This window comes from Dioscorea cayenensis, chromosome 28 (genome assembly GCF_009730915.1).
Source record: "Dioscorea cayenensis subsp. rotundata cultivar TDr96_F1 chromosome 28, TDr96_F1_v2_PseudoChromosome.rev07_lg8_w22 25.fasta, whole genome shotgun sequence".
In the NCBI taxonomy this organism is placed as follows: Eukaryota; Viridiplantae; Streptophyta; class Magnoliopsida; order Dioscoreales; family Dioscoreaceae; genus Dioscorea; species Dioscorea cayenensis.
In genome coordinates, this window is record NC_052498.1 from 51,526 (window position 1) to 68,476 (window position 16,951).

Genomic DNA, 16,951 nt, shown 5'->3' on the forward strand with positions numbered 1-16,951 from the left:
AAACTCACCAGATGACGCCATAAGGGTCACTGCGAAGTAGAGTGATCGGGGGCCTATACTTGGTAGTGACCTCAACAACAAACCAAGATATCTTGTACCGGACGAACCTTCCCCCGTGTGTAAGGGTCGTCTCCATCTTCACCGGCGCCGCCCCTCCCTCTTCCTGCGTCCCTCCCATCTCCTCCGATTCAATTCCCAGCCCTCTCTCTCTTTCTCTCTATCTTCTGTTTCTGGGATAATAGAGTCCTAAACCCAAGTTTTTATATATATCTAGGCCCCTCGGAATGTTTCGTATTTTAGGATCAGTCCTTATCCAGTTAAAGGTATAATAAATATAACGTAACCTGTTGGGCAATGGGCATGAGGCCCATTTATAGTTTATACTCGCCGGCACCAAATGGGGCTGAAACAGAGAACACTTTCTTTCTTCCTTATAATGTCATAATACCATATATTTACATATTTTCTGATAGAGTACAGTCGGCGTGAGACGTATGAACAGTAGGTAGTGGCTGGAACCTCTGCATGCAGTGACTGACTCTGTACCTGATTCTTTTTTTTTTTTCTTCTAATTAATAAAAATATAAACCACGCTCGTGTTTTTTTGTCTGTATTTATTAATTATCATTCTATATATATAATTCTAAGTAAATTCTATTTATATATATATATATATATTTGCAGGAGGTTATTATCATCAGCGATATCAATTCCCAGCCGTTGGATCCCACTCTCATGATGCTGCTGTATCATTTTTGTTTTATTGAAAAACTATATTAATGAAACTGCATAAAAAAAAAAATTGAAACCTTTAATTTTTGAAAAATTTTTTTTTTTTATGGTTTTATAGATTTGTGAAATAGGCATCCATAAGTAATAAAACTCCAACAACTATTAATTTTCATTTTGGGAGCAACTAACTAAAATATTTGAGAGTAATTACAGTAAATCCCTTCCCTCGGTAATTTGTGTAATTTGTGTAGATATCAATACTACTTTCTATATTCAATGACTCAAACATGAAGGACATCACCAGCGCCCAAACCTTTCAACATAATATGAATGAACCTGTTACAATCATTTGTGTTTAGTTACCACTTTACTTGGACCAATGGTCACGCAAATCTTATCTGGGTCAGACTAGATTGGTTCTTCACTAACATGAACTGGTTGACCATTCATCTAACAACTTAACAAACTTGTCTTCCCAAAAAAGGCTTAGACCATGTCCCTATTTGATTTACCTTTGGATCTCATACTTTGAAGCCCTGATATTTCAAATTGGAGTTAGCTTTGTATACTATTGATTGATTTGACGAGCTGATCAGGACCATGTCATTCCTCAAAGATAAATTACATCACTAATCCAAATCTAGCTTTAGATCCATTAGGCCTTAAAAAAAACTCATTTTCTTTCGGGAGTTGGAAGCTCTAGATGTTGTTGAGAAGTCCCACTACCTCCACTTTCCATTCGCATTTTAGTTTTGAGTTTTCAACACATTGAAAGTTGAATAAAATTGAAACACACACATATATATATATATATATATATTGTTAAACAAAGTAAAGACTTTTTATTTTATATATTTCTTTTAGAAGTTTAAGGGATGTTTGGCTACATTTGGGGTTACATGTAACTCTAACTATTGGATTCTTATAAATCCAATGTTTGGTTCATTGGATTTCTAAATCCAATGTAACTTAAAATACGCTAAATAGGAATTTAGTTTTACGGCCAAATCGACTGTAAACCGAAATCCCTTACATAGTATATTATGAGTTATAAAGAGCTGATAATTGCAACCATTTCATTTTTTATGTATTCCATAAAAATTTTGTTTGTATATCCTAAATTTTAAAATTATTGAATTTTTATTGAAATATTCTATCATATATAACGAAATATTTAAAATTTATTTTTATCTCAATTTGAAATTAATTTAAAAAAAAAATAATAAAACCGCGGCAATGTAAGTAACTCTTTATATGTGTGTGTGTGTAATCATGATTATATGATAAGTTATAAAAACTTTTATCACATGATGTGTCATATATGTTTATAAATAAATTTTAACATGAATAAGACATCAAAAGATGTTTGACTATATTGTTTTATAACTACATAAATCATTTTTTTCTCACTAAATAATTTTTGATAGTACATAATATTTAATATTAGACATAAAAGTAAATTTTATCTTTATAACCATAAAAATTAATTAAATATATTCTTTAGCGGCCATATTCTAATTATCATCCATATACAAAAATTATATAATTTAGTATTTTAAATATTTCTAACTAAATATTTTATTTGACTCTCCTATATTTTCAAATCTAGTATTTACAAATACACTTGGTGTTTAGTTAGATGAAGTTAGAAATGCAGTAAATTTCAAATTACAATGTATTTATAAATCATGTATTTGAGAATGCAGTGATGGTTAAATCTCATGTTTGGTAAGATGTATTTGAAATGCCGTATTTTTTGTGTTTAGTTAAAAAGATATGAAAATCTGGATTTGGCATATAGTCATATGTAATATTTGTAAACTTATAACAAATAATTTTATCTAAAAATATTTATTATTAATTATTTAGTTATTTTTAAAATTTAATATAGTACCAATAGATGATGATTAAAATGAAATTTTGAACTATATCTTCAAGAAAAATGAAAATTATGATGAAAAATATTTGAAATTTTTATAATGAAGTGATTTTGAATTAGATTTTGAAATATATCTAAATTATAAACTTTATTATTTTAAGATAAACCATTTCAAAAAATAGGTAGGAAAAAATAAAAACAAATATTTTGAAATTTTTTATATACAAAATAAAATATTTTTTAAAAGTTTTTATAATTTTTAAATTAAAATAAACTAGTAATTTAACTACTGTTATCAATAAATAAATTTTTTAGAAATACCAAAATAATAGAAAATTACTATTTTTTTACGTGGCCATCATATGCCCCGTGCTAAGTATTTGATATTTTAAACCCAAGGTTTCAAAATAAACCTAAATTAAGCATATTCCAAAATTCACCCAAAAGTAGATCCAGTGTATTTGCATTTACTTTAAATTTTTAAATCCTTTGGAACAAAATATTGTTTGTTTAGATGAATTTAGAGTTATATATAACTTTGAATACTGGGTTCTTAGAAATTCGGTATTTGATTCACCGAATTTCAATTAATTTTGAAATCCATTATAACTCAAAATGCATTAAATATAGGATTTGATTTTACGATTAAATCGGTTGTGAAACAAAATCCCTCATCTAACTAATGTTTTATGAGTTATAAATCGATAATAATTACTACTACCTTGTCATTTACGTATTCCATAAAAAAAACAACTTTTGGTTTTCATTGTAAAATTATTTAATTTTTTCTAGAAATATTTTATCTTTTATATAATTTAATATTTGAGATTTTATTTAAGAAATTATTTTTAACTCAATTTAAAACAAATTTTAAATAATTTTAAAAAACTTAATTTAAAAGTTTAAAACCATCACAATATAAATAAATTTTCAAATAGGAACCAAGGCATAGCCTAGTGGTTTCCTACCTTACTTGTGTTTGAGAGATCTGAAACCTTTCAAGCACAATACCAAAAATAAAAAAGTGCTTGTCATCAATTTGTCAAAAAAAAATAAGTTTTCAAATATATATATATTATAATTGTCCCGTATTTTGTATAAAAAAAATATATTAAAAAATTATTATGTTTATTGATATATATCAATAATAATTAAATAAATAATTAAGTGGTCATATTTAATTTTTAACCAAACACAAAATCATTCTGAATAAGTCCAATCAAACACTGAATTTAACTCTTCTGTATTTTCAAATTCAAAATTTTAAAAAATATATTATAACTCTGCATTTTCAACTACATCTAGCCATACACCTAAGAGATTCTCGTAATTCTAAATACATAGAATCTCATAATTCTAAATACATCGAGTTCTAAACCCCAAACAAACAAACAAACAAAAATATTCGATAGTGTGCAATGCAACAGGTTGCTCGTCCAACACTTGGGCGGGCCATGGGTTGAGGGCAGATGCGCCCGCTGCAATACAGGCAAGTTACGGATCAATAGCCAGACCCACCAGTTCACTTTGCCAGCAAGCCGAGTCAAGGTTTCGGACGCCGAAGCCCCACTGGTTAAGTATAGTTTCATATGAAAATTACTAACAGTTTTAAAATTGCCTAATTATTGCAGATTTATTCACACTTCATGCATCCTAAATTGTTGAGAAATAAGATAATCAGACAATGTTCTAAATTTGAATAAAAAAAGCATGACCTCTATGATTCAGGGGTAGAAACAGCAAATAACACACCATCGTTCTTAAGATTCAGGTTGAATTTAAGTTTGGTAAAGAAAAAGACTGCAGATATGTACAACAGTTGCAAACAAATCCACGTAAAAACCTAGGGGACTGTTTGGGATGGGACTTTTTAAAAAAAGTCTTTTTGTTAAGTTGTAGAAGACTTTTTTTAAGTCTTTGGAGAGTAAGTTAAGTCTTTTTAATGTTTTATGTTTGGGTAGTAATCTGCAAAATGACTTTTTATATGTGTGAATTGTTTGGATGTAGATTTTTTTAAAAGTCTTTTAGGGGTGGGAAATTCTTAAAATGGGCATTCATAAGTTTTTTTATTAAATTACTATTATACATTGTTAATAATAATTATTATTATAATAATGACTTAATATATTATGAACAAAAATAATAATAATAAGTAATAATTATCATTATTATTATTATTATTAGAACTTAATGTATTATGATTGTAATAATAATTATTATTAATTATCATTATTATTATTGTTATTATTATAACTTAATGTATTATGATTATAATAATAATTATTAATTATCATCATCATCGTAATTACTATTATAATGTGTTATGATTATAAAATTATTATTATTGTTATTATTATTACTTAATGTATTATGATTAAAATAATAATAATTATTATTATTAATTAATATTATTATTATTGATATTATTATTATAACTTAATGTATTATGAATGAAAAATTAGATATGTGTAATACTATTGATTTATTCCATCCAGTTTACTGTAAAAATGAACATAATAAAAAGAATGTCTTGCCTCCTAAACGACCAGACTTGGCCAGCCACAAATGCCTTTAATCAAAACCACACTCTAAAAATCTTCAATCTTTCAAAATCCTGTGAGCTGTGTGCAGTGAGTGATCTTGCTTTGATTTTGCATAGTATACTTGTTCTTCCTTTGCACTGAACAACAACAACAACAACAACAACAAACTAAAGAAAATGAGAATTCTCTCAAACAAAGACTGAAAGATGAAGTGAAGAGAGGTGGAACCTGAGAGCATGGCAGCATCAAGTCCTTCAAGTGCTTGAAAGAGTCACCAACCACACCAATGTTGTTGCCGGAGGAAAGGGAAGATCATGAGAAGGCACGAAGAGGAGATATAGGCGTCGAGGCAGGGAGGAAGCGAGAGGAATCGATGATGTTGAGATCAGAGAGATGGGGAAGCATCAGGATAGTAACTTAGGGCTAGAGATGGGGAAATGTTAGAAAAGAACATGGGCAATTTAGTAATTTTACAACCCACAAAACAGCTTTTGAAAAGTGCTTTTCTCAAAAGCACCAGTTGAGCAGCTTATGAAAAAAGCTGTATTTCAGCTTTTTTCACAGCTTCAGCTTTTTCCCAAAAGCCAACACAAACATGGTTTTTAAAACCCAGAAGTGCTTTTTTTATAAAAAAGCACTTCTGGGCTTTAAAAAAGCCATCCCAAACAAGCCCTTAAGGTTCTTAAGACACTGCTATAAATTAGCTCCTACTGTTAATTAAAATTTCCAAAGCTTTTAGGTCTGGTACTCAGGATTCAATGCAAGGGCCTCTCTGTAAATTAGCTCCTTCACATGCTCCTCAGTGAGTACGTGCTGTTCAAAGTCGAAGCTGAAGGGTGTCTTGCATACTGGCTCATCGCTTGTATCATGTAGGGATGCAAAGTAAGGATGTGCAAGAGCATCTTCTACTGCATATGCCAAAAAAAAAAAAAAAGAAACAACTTGCTTGTTAATCAAAGTAAGAAAGTGTGATCATTCTGCAAAGAAAGAACAACAAAAAAGAGTAACAACCATGGAAGTTATTCATTCACATTAAACATGTGACATAATGGATGGCTTAAATGTCCTCACAATGACATCGGATTCATGCCCATACTAAGCTATCAGACTTTTTGTATTTTAAGAAGATTATGTATTTACAATGAAAACTCAAAGAAAGTTCAGCAGAATTTGTCAAACAAAAGTATTTTAAAATGCATTACATTCCAAGTCGAAGATAAAAAAGTTTCTTTAACCTCTTACATTGTATTACATCCTTGTTGTAGCCATCTATGTCTTGATTGCACATTTGTGAAGCATAAAAATATAGGTATCATCATTGACTATTAATTTCTAGAGTCAAATACACCAGCATGCAGTAGCAATCACTTCATTAAGCTAAAAAACTGAAAACAGAAAATACGTTCAAGAGCCTCTTGCTTTTCTGGATTTAATAGATTTGAAGAAAAAATCAACCAGTAATCACTTGAAGGTACTTGCTTATCATTTTCTGTTACTAATCCACATGGGCCATGACACACATTTTATATTCTACTGTGTAAAATACAACATGCCTTCCATCTCTATTGTAGCCTCATCCATAACCTCAACACATTCAAGAAGCAACAGTGAGAACAATAGCACACGCATGACAAATCGTAAGGAATTATAGGTTTTATATACACCATAATCAAACAGACACATACATGGAAGAAGTACGATCTCAAATAAATCAATCTGTGAAGAAAAGGTGCCATTCTATTTCTTTTAAAAAACCTGCCAGTTGTTAGAGATACAGCGCAACAGATTAAGGATAACCATCTATACCAGACAAAATTGGCATACAAGACGTAGGATATTAACAAAAGAATCCATAGTTTGATGTGATCATACAGTGTTCAACAATTTCTTGGCCAAAGATTAGACATGCACGTATTTGTCAATCATTATTTGTAAACTGAGCAAAATCAAAACTATAATTCAGAGAACAAGTCTTTGAATTTAATAATATAAAACAATAAAAAAAAATCTGAGTAAAATTATAGTGTCAAGAACTTTTCAATCAATAAATCTATTGTGATAACTTCAGAGAAGAAAACGGTGAGACGAAAACCATGAACAGAAATGTCTAACAATGACAATGGGTCACAAAATTCTATCCACAAATTCAAGCCAACAGTCCTCAAACTAATTCTGTGGAATTGCACACTGAAACATGAAAAATATCAGAGGATGTTACAATGAATCAGGTTCACTATCAGTTTATATCCGAACATAACCTAGTGTGATTTGGTTTCAAATATTCATTCTTACATTTGTAGCTCTGTTAGATGTTGAAAAGGGTATTGGGTATTTGGGTTATCAACCTTTATTTTCCAATAGCAGACCAGGTACCTAAATCTATGGATATCTGTGGTATATACTTTCAAGATTTAGGTCAGGAAATATATATCCTCAACAAATAATCAGACTGCCATTCTTTCTTTGCCAATATAACATACAGTACTCGTTCAGTTTCTATCATAATTAATCAATAATAAAAGAAAAAACTAAACTGTAGCACAGATACAAATGCATACCAGTTATTCTCTGGCTTGGATTGAATGTCAACATCTTCTCAACAAGGTCAATTGCTGTGCGATGCATCTGCGGAAACTTTTCTGCGAATGACTGGCGGGCGTAACAAGGAAGTCCGAGGATAGATCTTCTATCAACTTCATCCAAGAAACCCAGATCATCCTCTTTTGGAGTGCCAATAAGCTGCATTGTGCAAAAGTATTAAATCAGCCATGGCCTAGCAAATATCAATAGGAATGCTTGAAGCCCATAATTGTAAACATTATAATGATTCAAACATTCCTCATAGACCTGAGGGAATTTCCATACATAGACAAAGATCTTGTATTGCATTTGAAGATTATTTCTATTATATAAAAGAAAGGCTATCTCCAATGATGCATAGGTTAATTATTTGGAATGATGATTTGCATAACGCCAACATAAATCCTCAAGGGCATGTCCTCATAGCGTACTTACTGGCTTAAAAGGGGCACACATACCTAACGTATCAAAGATATATTGTTATTAATGTCCAGTGAAACGAGAAATCAATCTGGTTGCGATCCCGCAAAGCATGACAGCATCAGGATAAGTCAATGTACAGAAATTTAATAAAGATATAGAATAAGGGGAAATTTCAGATTGTGGGAGTATCTAACAATTAACACATGAGAAGTGAAAAGAAATAAAAAATGATGAAAGGACAAAAAAAAGAAAAATAGTATCAATACTGTTGCTTTCATTTGCTTATCCATTCTTTCTTTTTTCTAATCAACCAAAACCAAGATAACAAATCCTTATTTTTTCCTTGACATATACTTAACCTCAATCAAAACAACACCTAGAGAAACATGCTCTATGAAGTTCAATAAGATCACATGCATCTCCTAAAACAGAATAATAAAATTTGGTAGGCACAAAACAAGAGAAAAGCTTCACCTCCAACACCAAGCATATCTGGTGCACGATGTCTTTCCCTGGAAATAAACATTTCCGTTCCACTAGCTCCATAAAGATGCATCCCACAGACCACACATCAATCGCAGCAGTATATCCAGAAGAATTCAGCAATAATTCTGGTGCTCGGTAGCTTTTTGTAGCAGGAATATACTCCCTAATAAAAGGAGAGGTAATGGGTTCAAACCCAAAATCAAAAATCTTCAAGTCACAACTTGCATTTAGGAGGATGTTGCTTGGCTGCAAGTCTCCATGAAGAACGCTTGCTGAATGTATGTATTTCAATCCACAAAGAATCTGATATAATATATACTTTCAAAAGACATTGCAAAAAAGAAAAAGAAACCGATCAGATAGCCATCTATAGAGAATCCAAGAAGAATACAATACAATAATATTTGATAAAAAATGGTATGATGTGATAATCAAGATATTAACAATTAATATAATATTAAACTTCAAATAATAGGATTAGAAGCACATGGTGGAAGAGCAAAGGCCAAAGAGATTTCGAATGCTAAACAAAAGTCATAAAATTCCAGCTTTTTTGCCAACCGACAAAAATTCAAAAGCAGATATGAGTTCCATGTTAAAATACGCTGCACAAAGCACACCAAAGAACCTTACCACATGTTCACATCTATCATATAGCAAAATTAAGAAGTCTTGCCAAAAAGCTATAACTAGAAAATAAACTGATCAAACATTGAGATTATCTACAATATTATTGTATAACTTACAAAATGAAAATTTTGGGATTTTAGAGTCCATTTTAAGCATTCCAAACCCTAGGGAAAATGTTACAAAACACAATATGGATCTAGATGTAAAGGAGTTTTCTTCATTATCATAAATACCGATGCTCTTGGGAAAAACCCCAAAACCTAGAGAGCCCGAAATGTTGGCTTCACAGAGAGCAAGATGAACACAAGCACATTTGAAATTCTCATATTGTTTGATGATTAGTCACATCCTCCGCGCATACACATAATGTACAATAACATTCTTCAAACGAGGAAATCTAAAAAACAAATTGATCATCACATGCATTACATCCCTCTATCTCTTTCTGTACTCAAGATAGAAATATATCAGCATACTAAATATCTGATTACATTAAAAGGCTCAGAGGTTGCTCAGTCCATCATAAATCTGTTGCTTGGAAAAGTAAGTTTTGCCTTGCAGGATTTTCAAGCAATAGAGGAAACAAATCAACATTTCCTTAAAGCACGCTCTATTGTAGTACTAAATTATTTTTTAGTATTAACAATAGAGAGAAAAAAAATTGTTTTCTGAGTTTATATCAGACAATTGGAAGAAATTTACAAGTCAACGGATGAAATTTAGTAGTAAGTGTCACAATTCATCCCCTACAAGCTTATGGAAACATTAAATGTTTATAAATCCTTTCTCTCAATGGTGAATAATCTCCAATAATAAAACAAAAGACTCATGAAATCTTCATTTAAAAGCCCAAATTATTCCAAATGTAAAAGACAGAAGACAGGAAAGAGTTGAATAAGGTTTTGTTGACAATAAATTTAACCCCAAAACAAGAAAGCATAGTAGTAATATTTATAATTCAGAAAAGATAATTTTATTACTGAATATATAACATGAGGCCAGCTCAAACAAGAAGTAGGAAGCAATGTTCTATAAAATAAACATATATATGTCTCGATCACCTTATCTTTTTTGTATCCCAAGTTGTGAGAGAATTTAAAACCAAATCTAAATCATAGCTTACTTTACAACTTTAATATCTTTATTATTCCTTTAATAAAAAAATTTGCCCTTCATTGTAGGGTATCTTTTCGCTAAGAACGAAATCTTCAACAGTAATGATTTGTTGACTACTCACAGCAGTGAACCACCAGAAATGGATCACCAAAAAATGGGAAGAAAAATTGCTTTTCTTCTATGTTAATCAAACTCGCCATGTATTCCTGATGGCTTAGTGTTCCGAAAGAAACTAATGGCAGTTTATTTTAATGCAAGTAGCAAACTATAAACAAATTGAACGAAGAAAAAAACATGGAGAAAGAATGAGATATTGTGAACGTCATGCCTTTGAAAGTTTAAAAATAGAATGCTTCTGTATTGTGAATAAGTTCTCTAAGATCTTATGTTGAAATTAACTTCTACACAATGGAGGCTTCTAATTTGGCATCTATTCTTAAAGGAAGCATCACAACCATATTAGGAATGTGGCCATACCAAATCTCTATAAACAAAAAGATGAAGTAATAATACTAAATGGGATAAGCAAAACCATATGTAGTACTTGATGAAAAGAATAAATTCAGTAAAACCCGGAAGAAAAAAAAGGTGTATCATTCAATATAGGATATTTTCTAGGGAATTGTGGCAAATTTTTAATAGTCAACTGTCGAAAAAAGAACATTGTTTTGCCAGTTAGATATGCAACTCTAATGCCAACATCTCATGCTTGACTATAAGCCAAAATGCATGTTGATTCCATTTGATGCAGGCTATACACCAAGAAGACCTAGAAAATATTACAGCAAGATGCCAAGGTTCTATTTGATGCAAACTATAAGCTAAGAAGATTTGGAAAATATTACAGTAAAATATAGTGTACAAAGATCAGCATCAAACACAACCATTTGGCATAGTTTAGGGTTAGAAGTTGTTTAAGAGCTAATCTTTTGTCTGCCAGTGTTAAGGGTACAGTTTCATGTTTGGCCTGCAGAATGTGTCAAATCAAGTGGATAATTTTATTTTAAGTTTGAGTTGATTAATAGAGCATAAAAATTTAGGTAAGTCATATTCTGTCTGCATGATCATGAATTCTATTTGCATTCAAACTTGGATAAGTACTCTAAAATCTGTAAAAGAATGATGGATCTTTTCAAAAAAAGGGGAATGAATGAATGAGAATTGTGTAGCTTTATGCCATTTTTGAGAGCGTTACTTAGATCATCTAGGCATAATTATCTAGAAGCCCTAGGTGTGATTGCCTAAGTCACATGACATCACCATCAGGAAATATCACAAAACTTTCTGGTGTGCCTTTGCCCATGACAAGATGATGCATAAGGTATCATCATCATACCAAGATTGGAAAAATTATCCATAAGAAAAACTTAGCCCCAGACAACACTGTATATATATTGGTAAAATGAAGGGTCATTTGATTATATATATTTGATTTTTTTCCATGTAGCCTAATCCCACTCACTAGAAACTCGCAAGGCAATGTACACAAAATATTAAAAATATTTTTATTAAATAACATTGATTGATATTTTAAAATGACCCAATACCTTCTTTTACAAAAATAAAAAACAGCTCAAAACTACATGAGTCTTCAAATCCTATACATTTAATGGGCTATAACCTAACAATATAAAAGATTTGACAATTGAGAATTGATCCCAAAATGTTTATAATATCAAAGTTAAAAAATAAGTCAATGCGGTGAAAAAAAAAAGAGATATGAAGAATTTAAGGCTTTTATTAAAGACAAAGTTCTAACATAAGCATGTAATTATTGTAGTAATTTTGAACATCAATGCAAGTTGAGATGGACAAATACAACGAAAATTGATAATGGGGAGTGTGTTTATCAAACAAAGATACATAAAACACACGTCGAGAGGTCCAAAACCACAATATAAAGAAAATAATGAAAAAACACAACACATAATGGGAGGTCCAAAATCAAAATATAAAAAAAATAATGATAAACCCCATATATGTAACACTCACAAAATGAAACCGACCTGAATGTGTTCCTCGGATAAAGGTTGGTCAGAGTGGATTATTTGATGCAGATTAGTCTCCATAAGCTCATAGGCAATGTAGACATCATTAAATAGTTCCCATTGCGGAGGAGGTATGATGTCCCTGATTGCTAGAACCTGTGTTGTACGACTACAACATGAATTAGATGATATATACACCCGTATAAAAACAATTATAAAAGCATATGAACCACAGTAATGTTAAAGAAACACCACTCAATAGCTTTTGAATTTTCAGAACTTTTGAGCATCCAATACAAAATTCAACAAAATGAAAACAGCATCCAAAACAGGCACTCTCAAACAATCAAATTGGACAGGTTAAAACTTGAACTTTTAAAGAAGTAAAATGTCAAATCAGGTGCAAATTTCATAATCAAACTACAAAAAGCATGCGAATCCCAGTCTCCTCAATCCAACTGAACTAATCAAAAATGAAATTGTTTGCACCCTCAAATTCATTTACCAAGTCATCCACGGTTCTAGCCTCAAGCAACTCTCACTACTATCATTGTTGAAGTTAATCAAAGGGTGCAAACAAGAGCAATTTTCTTCAAATGTTAAATCCAAAAACTTTTTCCCAAGTTTAGTCTAATCAACATTCTTTATCCAAAAGATTAGGTGAAAAGTTCCAACTCAAACCAGTTGGAAAAATACTTGTGTATATAAAGTTTCTGCCCATTTTGTTCCTGATAAAAAAAAAAAATCCATCTCCCATTCAAAAGAGATTATTAGGAACTTAGCATCATAGTTTAAGCTTCAGTTTATCTCCTTTCACAAATGCTGAATTTGTGCTTATATTCTAAATTTCCACCTCTAAGGCATCTTGAAAAACAACCAATTAAGTCAAAGTCTATGCAGTGAAGTGAATGTTCCGCATAAATGTCATTTTTACGTTTATCAAGTTAGGCTATTCAAGTTTGTTTTATCATCTTTTATGGTATCTAATTAAATGATTGAGTTGCACTATTCATCTAGTTTCTGCAAACGGCTTAGTTTTGCCAAGGTTCTAGAAAGAATTTTGGCTTTGAAACAACTAAATCAAGTTGCTTGCTATTGTTCAAACAATAAAAGCCGCACAAGAAACAAGTACTTATAAGAACAAATCTACAATAAGAAGTAACAAATACACAAGAATGACATCATCTAATGAACTACTACTAACAAAATATGTTAATACAACCAAATAAAAAAAAAAATCCCAAGACAGTTCTTGAGACACTTTTTTTTATCTTTTAATTCTTAGGTCTATAGATTTTTCCTTCCATTTGGGTATATTAAAAAAAAATAAACTTCTCCTGCAACAACTAAGCAAGTTATGAACCAAGAATTAAGCCTATGCCTTTCCCCTGGAATTGGGCATACCAAGATCTGGATCTTTCTCTTTTCCTTGCCACTAGGCATTAAAAAAAAAAAATTGATTTCATCCCCATAACCACAATTGCAAGTGATGTACTTCATTTTCTAATCAAGATCAAATCAACTTGACAACTTTACAGAAAACCATGAAAATACAGGTTGCTTTTAATTCAATTAGATTTTGGACCCTACAATTTATACAAAATACAACATATATATATCTCACCTATCACTAGTGTAAGGTATTTTTAAGGTTGAGACCAAGTGTCAGTTCCCTCAGTAAATGCAATACAGTACATCACAATTAGGAAAGCAAAAGGGATAAGAAAAAGAGAAGAAAAAAAAACATCCTTTCACTCCAAGAAACTTGATCTATGGAGACAAAGAGAGAATTCAACTCACTGACATTTTCATGGTCCATGTGGCGCAAAATCTTGACCTCCCTCAACATTCTCTTAGCATAGATCATTTTATCAAAAGCATACCGGATTCTCTTGATCGCCACCTGCTCTCCCGTCTCCGAATTCAAAACAGACCTAAAACCAACGAAACAAAACCCAATCAAATCAAGAATCAACAGAAGAAACAAACAAACAAACAAACAGGAAACTCACCAGGTGACGCTATAAGGGTCACTGCGAAGGGGAATGATTGGGGGCTTATACTTGGAAGTGACCTCAAAAACAATCCTACGATTGCTACATGTATTGTACCGGACGAACCTTCCCCCGTGGCAAAGGGTCGATTCCATCTTCACCGGCGCCGCACCTCCCTCCTTCTGCGCCTCTGGCATCTCCTCCGCTCCCTCCTGCGTCTCTCCCATCTCCTCCGATTCAATTCCCAGCCCTCCCTCTCTCTCTCTCTCTCTCTCTCTCTCTCTCTCTCTCTCCCTTTCTCTCTCTCTCTTCTGTTTCTGGGAAAATAGAGTCCTAAACCCAAGTTTTTATATCTAGGCCCCTCGGAATGTTTTGTATTTTAGGATCAGTCCTTATCCAGTTAAAGGTATAATAAATATAACGTAACCTGTTGGGCAACGGTATCCATTCCATAGCCTATCGGAAGCTTCTGCAGCAACGTACTATTATTGTCGTCTTCTCTTGTTCCCGTCTCTCTCATCGCACGGTTTATACCATCAGTGATATCAATTCCCAGCCGTTGGATCCCGCGGTCATGATGGTGCAGAGACATGTATCATTTTTGTTTTATTAAGAAACTATGTTAATGAAACTGCATGGAAATAAAAAAGTGAAACCATTCATCAAAAGAAAAAATTTGAAACCAAACCTCGTTCGCGCAAACCTCTGATAGAATTAATCTTGTTAGTGCCTATATGACCCTATGTTATTTATATTTTACATTTAGATATTATTGCATTTTATGCATTATGTTTGCAGTTATAACCCTTGGTATTTTAAAAATTGCATTTGCATTTAGAATTATGTTGATAAGCTTGTTAGTTTGAATTTGTTTAGTTTCTTGGTGGAAAAGAAATGTAGTTTAAATTCAGTTATTGTGATCAATATAAAAGATAGAAAGAAGGGGTGTTTTTGGTTGACCGTGTCAAAATATTCTCTTCTTCTTTGATTGCTCTGTGTTTTTTCTCTGTTTATTCCTAACATTTGGTACCAGAGCAAGGTTCAGAGTATACACCAAAGATCATGTCAGGTTCATCATCAAAGAGTGAAACAACCGTCGGTACGACATCATTGAAAGCTCCAACAAGAGACGGGACGGTAACCCTACAGTATCCATTGCTCACGAAGAGCAATTACTCGGCGTGGGCACTCAAGATGAAGGTGTACATGCGTGCACAAGGCGTGTGGGATGCCATTGAGCCTATTGATCCGAATGAGGAGATAGAGACGCGGAAGGATCAGATGGCCCTTGCTGCCATCTATCAGGGTATTAGCGAGGAGACGCTCCTTGTGTTGGCTGAGAAAGAGACGGCCAAGGAGGCATGGGAGATGTTGAAGACAATGCACATGGGCGCCGAGCGCGTCAAGGAGGCAAAGATCCAGACTCTGAGAAGTGAGTTTGAAGGTCTACGCATGCGTGAAGCGGAGACGGTTGATGACTTTGCCACAAAGTTGACCACAATAGTCAATAAAATTCGTGCATTGGGCGACAAGGTGGAGGAGGCCTACGTCGTCAAGAAGCTCCTTCGTGTTGTCCCTTCCAAGTTTATTCAGATTGCATCGACGATTGAGCAGTTTGGCAATCTCCAAACGATGACCGTGGAGGAGGTCATCGGGTCACTTAAAGCTCATGAAGAGCGATTGCGGGGTTACGAGGATGAGAAAGAAGAACACATCCTATTGACAAAGGCCGAATGGAAGGCAAGAGAAGAATGTGAAGGTATATCGAACTCATCAAGAGGACGAGGAGGAAGCAACTGGCGTGGCCGTGACTATGGTCGTGGTCGTGGACGTGGACGTAATGATGGAGGCCGCGGGAGTGACAATAATCATCAAGAGAAGAAGTTCGACAAGCAAAGGTGAAGTGTTACAATTGTAACTATTTTGGACACTTTGCCTATGAATGTCGTTCTAAGAAGAAGGATGAGAGGGCCCTTGTTGCGGATAAGCAAGAAGATGATGAACCAGCATTGCTTATGGTCGAGGTATGTGAGTTCTTACAATCTGTTAAAGAGATAACCAAAGAGGTAAATCTCAATGAACAGAAGATGAAGCCAACTCTGGGGAGTGATGAGAAGTATGAGAGTGATTTATGGTACTTGGACACAGGGGCGAGCAATCACATGACCGGGTGTAGAGATAAATTCACCGAGCTTGATGGAACTGTGAAAGGCACATTGAAGTTTGGAGATGGAACGATTGTTGACATATGTGGCCGTGGATCGGTTCTGTTCAAATGCCAAAATGGTGAGCACAGGGTATTGACTGATGTGTACTACATTCCAAGGCTTAAGAGTAACATTGTGAGCTTGGGACAACTGGATGAGCATGGCTGCAAAACAATCGTGGAAAATGGATACATGTGTATTTTCGACATGCAAAGAAAGTTATTGGCAAAAGTAAGGAGGTCAAGAAATAGATTGTACATGCTTAACCTCAACCTAACCCAGCCAGTGAGTATGTTGGCAAGCTACAAAGAAGATGCATGGGTGTGGCATGCACGATATGGGCATCTAAACTTCCAAGCATTGAGAAGTCTGG

The 16,951-nt window shown here is 33.0% G+C and overlaps 2 protein-coding genes across 2 annotated transcripts; one reads left to right on the top strand and one right to left on the bottom strand.

Annotated features, from left to right (window-relative positions):
- Positions 1-5,536: 5,536 nt before the first annotated feature.
- LOC120253263 (mitogen-activated protein kinase homolog D5-like) lies at positions 5,537-14,639 on the bottom strand. The gene is made up of 6 exons (XM_039261592.1): positions 14,390-14,639; positions 14,182-14,311; positions 12,396-12,533; positions 8,632-8,961; positions 7,713-7,893; positions 5,537-6,062 (listed from the first exon to the last, which is right to left on the bottom strand). The coding sequence occupies exons 1-6, from the start codon at positions 14,596-14,598 to the stop codon at positions 5,890-5,892; spliced, it is 1,161 nt and encodes a 386-aa protein (XP_039117526.1). The 5' UTR covers positions 14,599-14,639; the 3' UTR covers positions 5,537-5,889.
- Positions 14,640-15,433: 794 nt separating this feature from the next.
- Positions 15,434-16,273, top strand: LOC120253262. Its single transcript, XM_039261591.1, has one exon. It carries the CDS (start codon positions 15,434-15,436, stop codon positions 16,271-16,273), a length of 840 nt encoding a protein of 279 aa, XP_039117525.1.
- The last annotated feature ends 678 nt before the right edge of the window (positions 16,274-16,951 follow it).

Bases quoted from the DNA above. Each gene is read 5' to 3' on its own strand.
- LOC120253263 (XM_039261592.1), bottom strand. From the start codon at position 14,598: ATGGGAGAGACGCAGGAGGGAGCGGAGGAGATGCCAGAGGCGCAGAAG. The intron at 8,962-12,395 runs GTCGGTTTCATT...GTCTTTTGAAAG, and splicing joins TATCCGAGGAACACATTCAG to TATATATTATATCAGATTCT. The intron at 6,063-7,712 runs GTATGCATTTGT...TGGCATATGCAG, and splicing joins TCCAAGCCAGAGAATAACTG to TAGAAGATGCTCTTGCACAT.
- LOC120253262 (XM_039261591.1), top strand. From the start codon at position 15,434: ATGTCAGGTTCATCATCAAAGAGTGAAACAACCGTCGGTACGACATCA.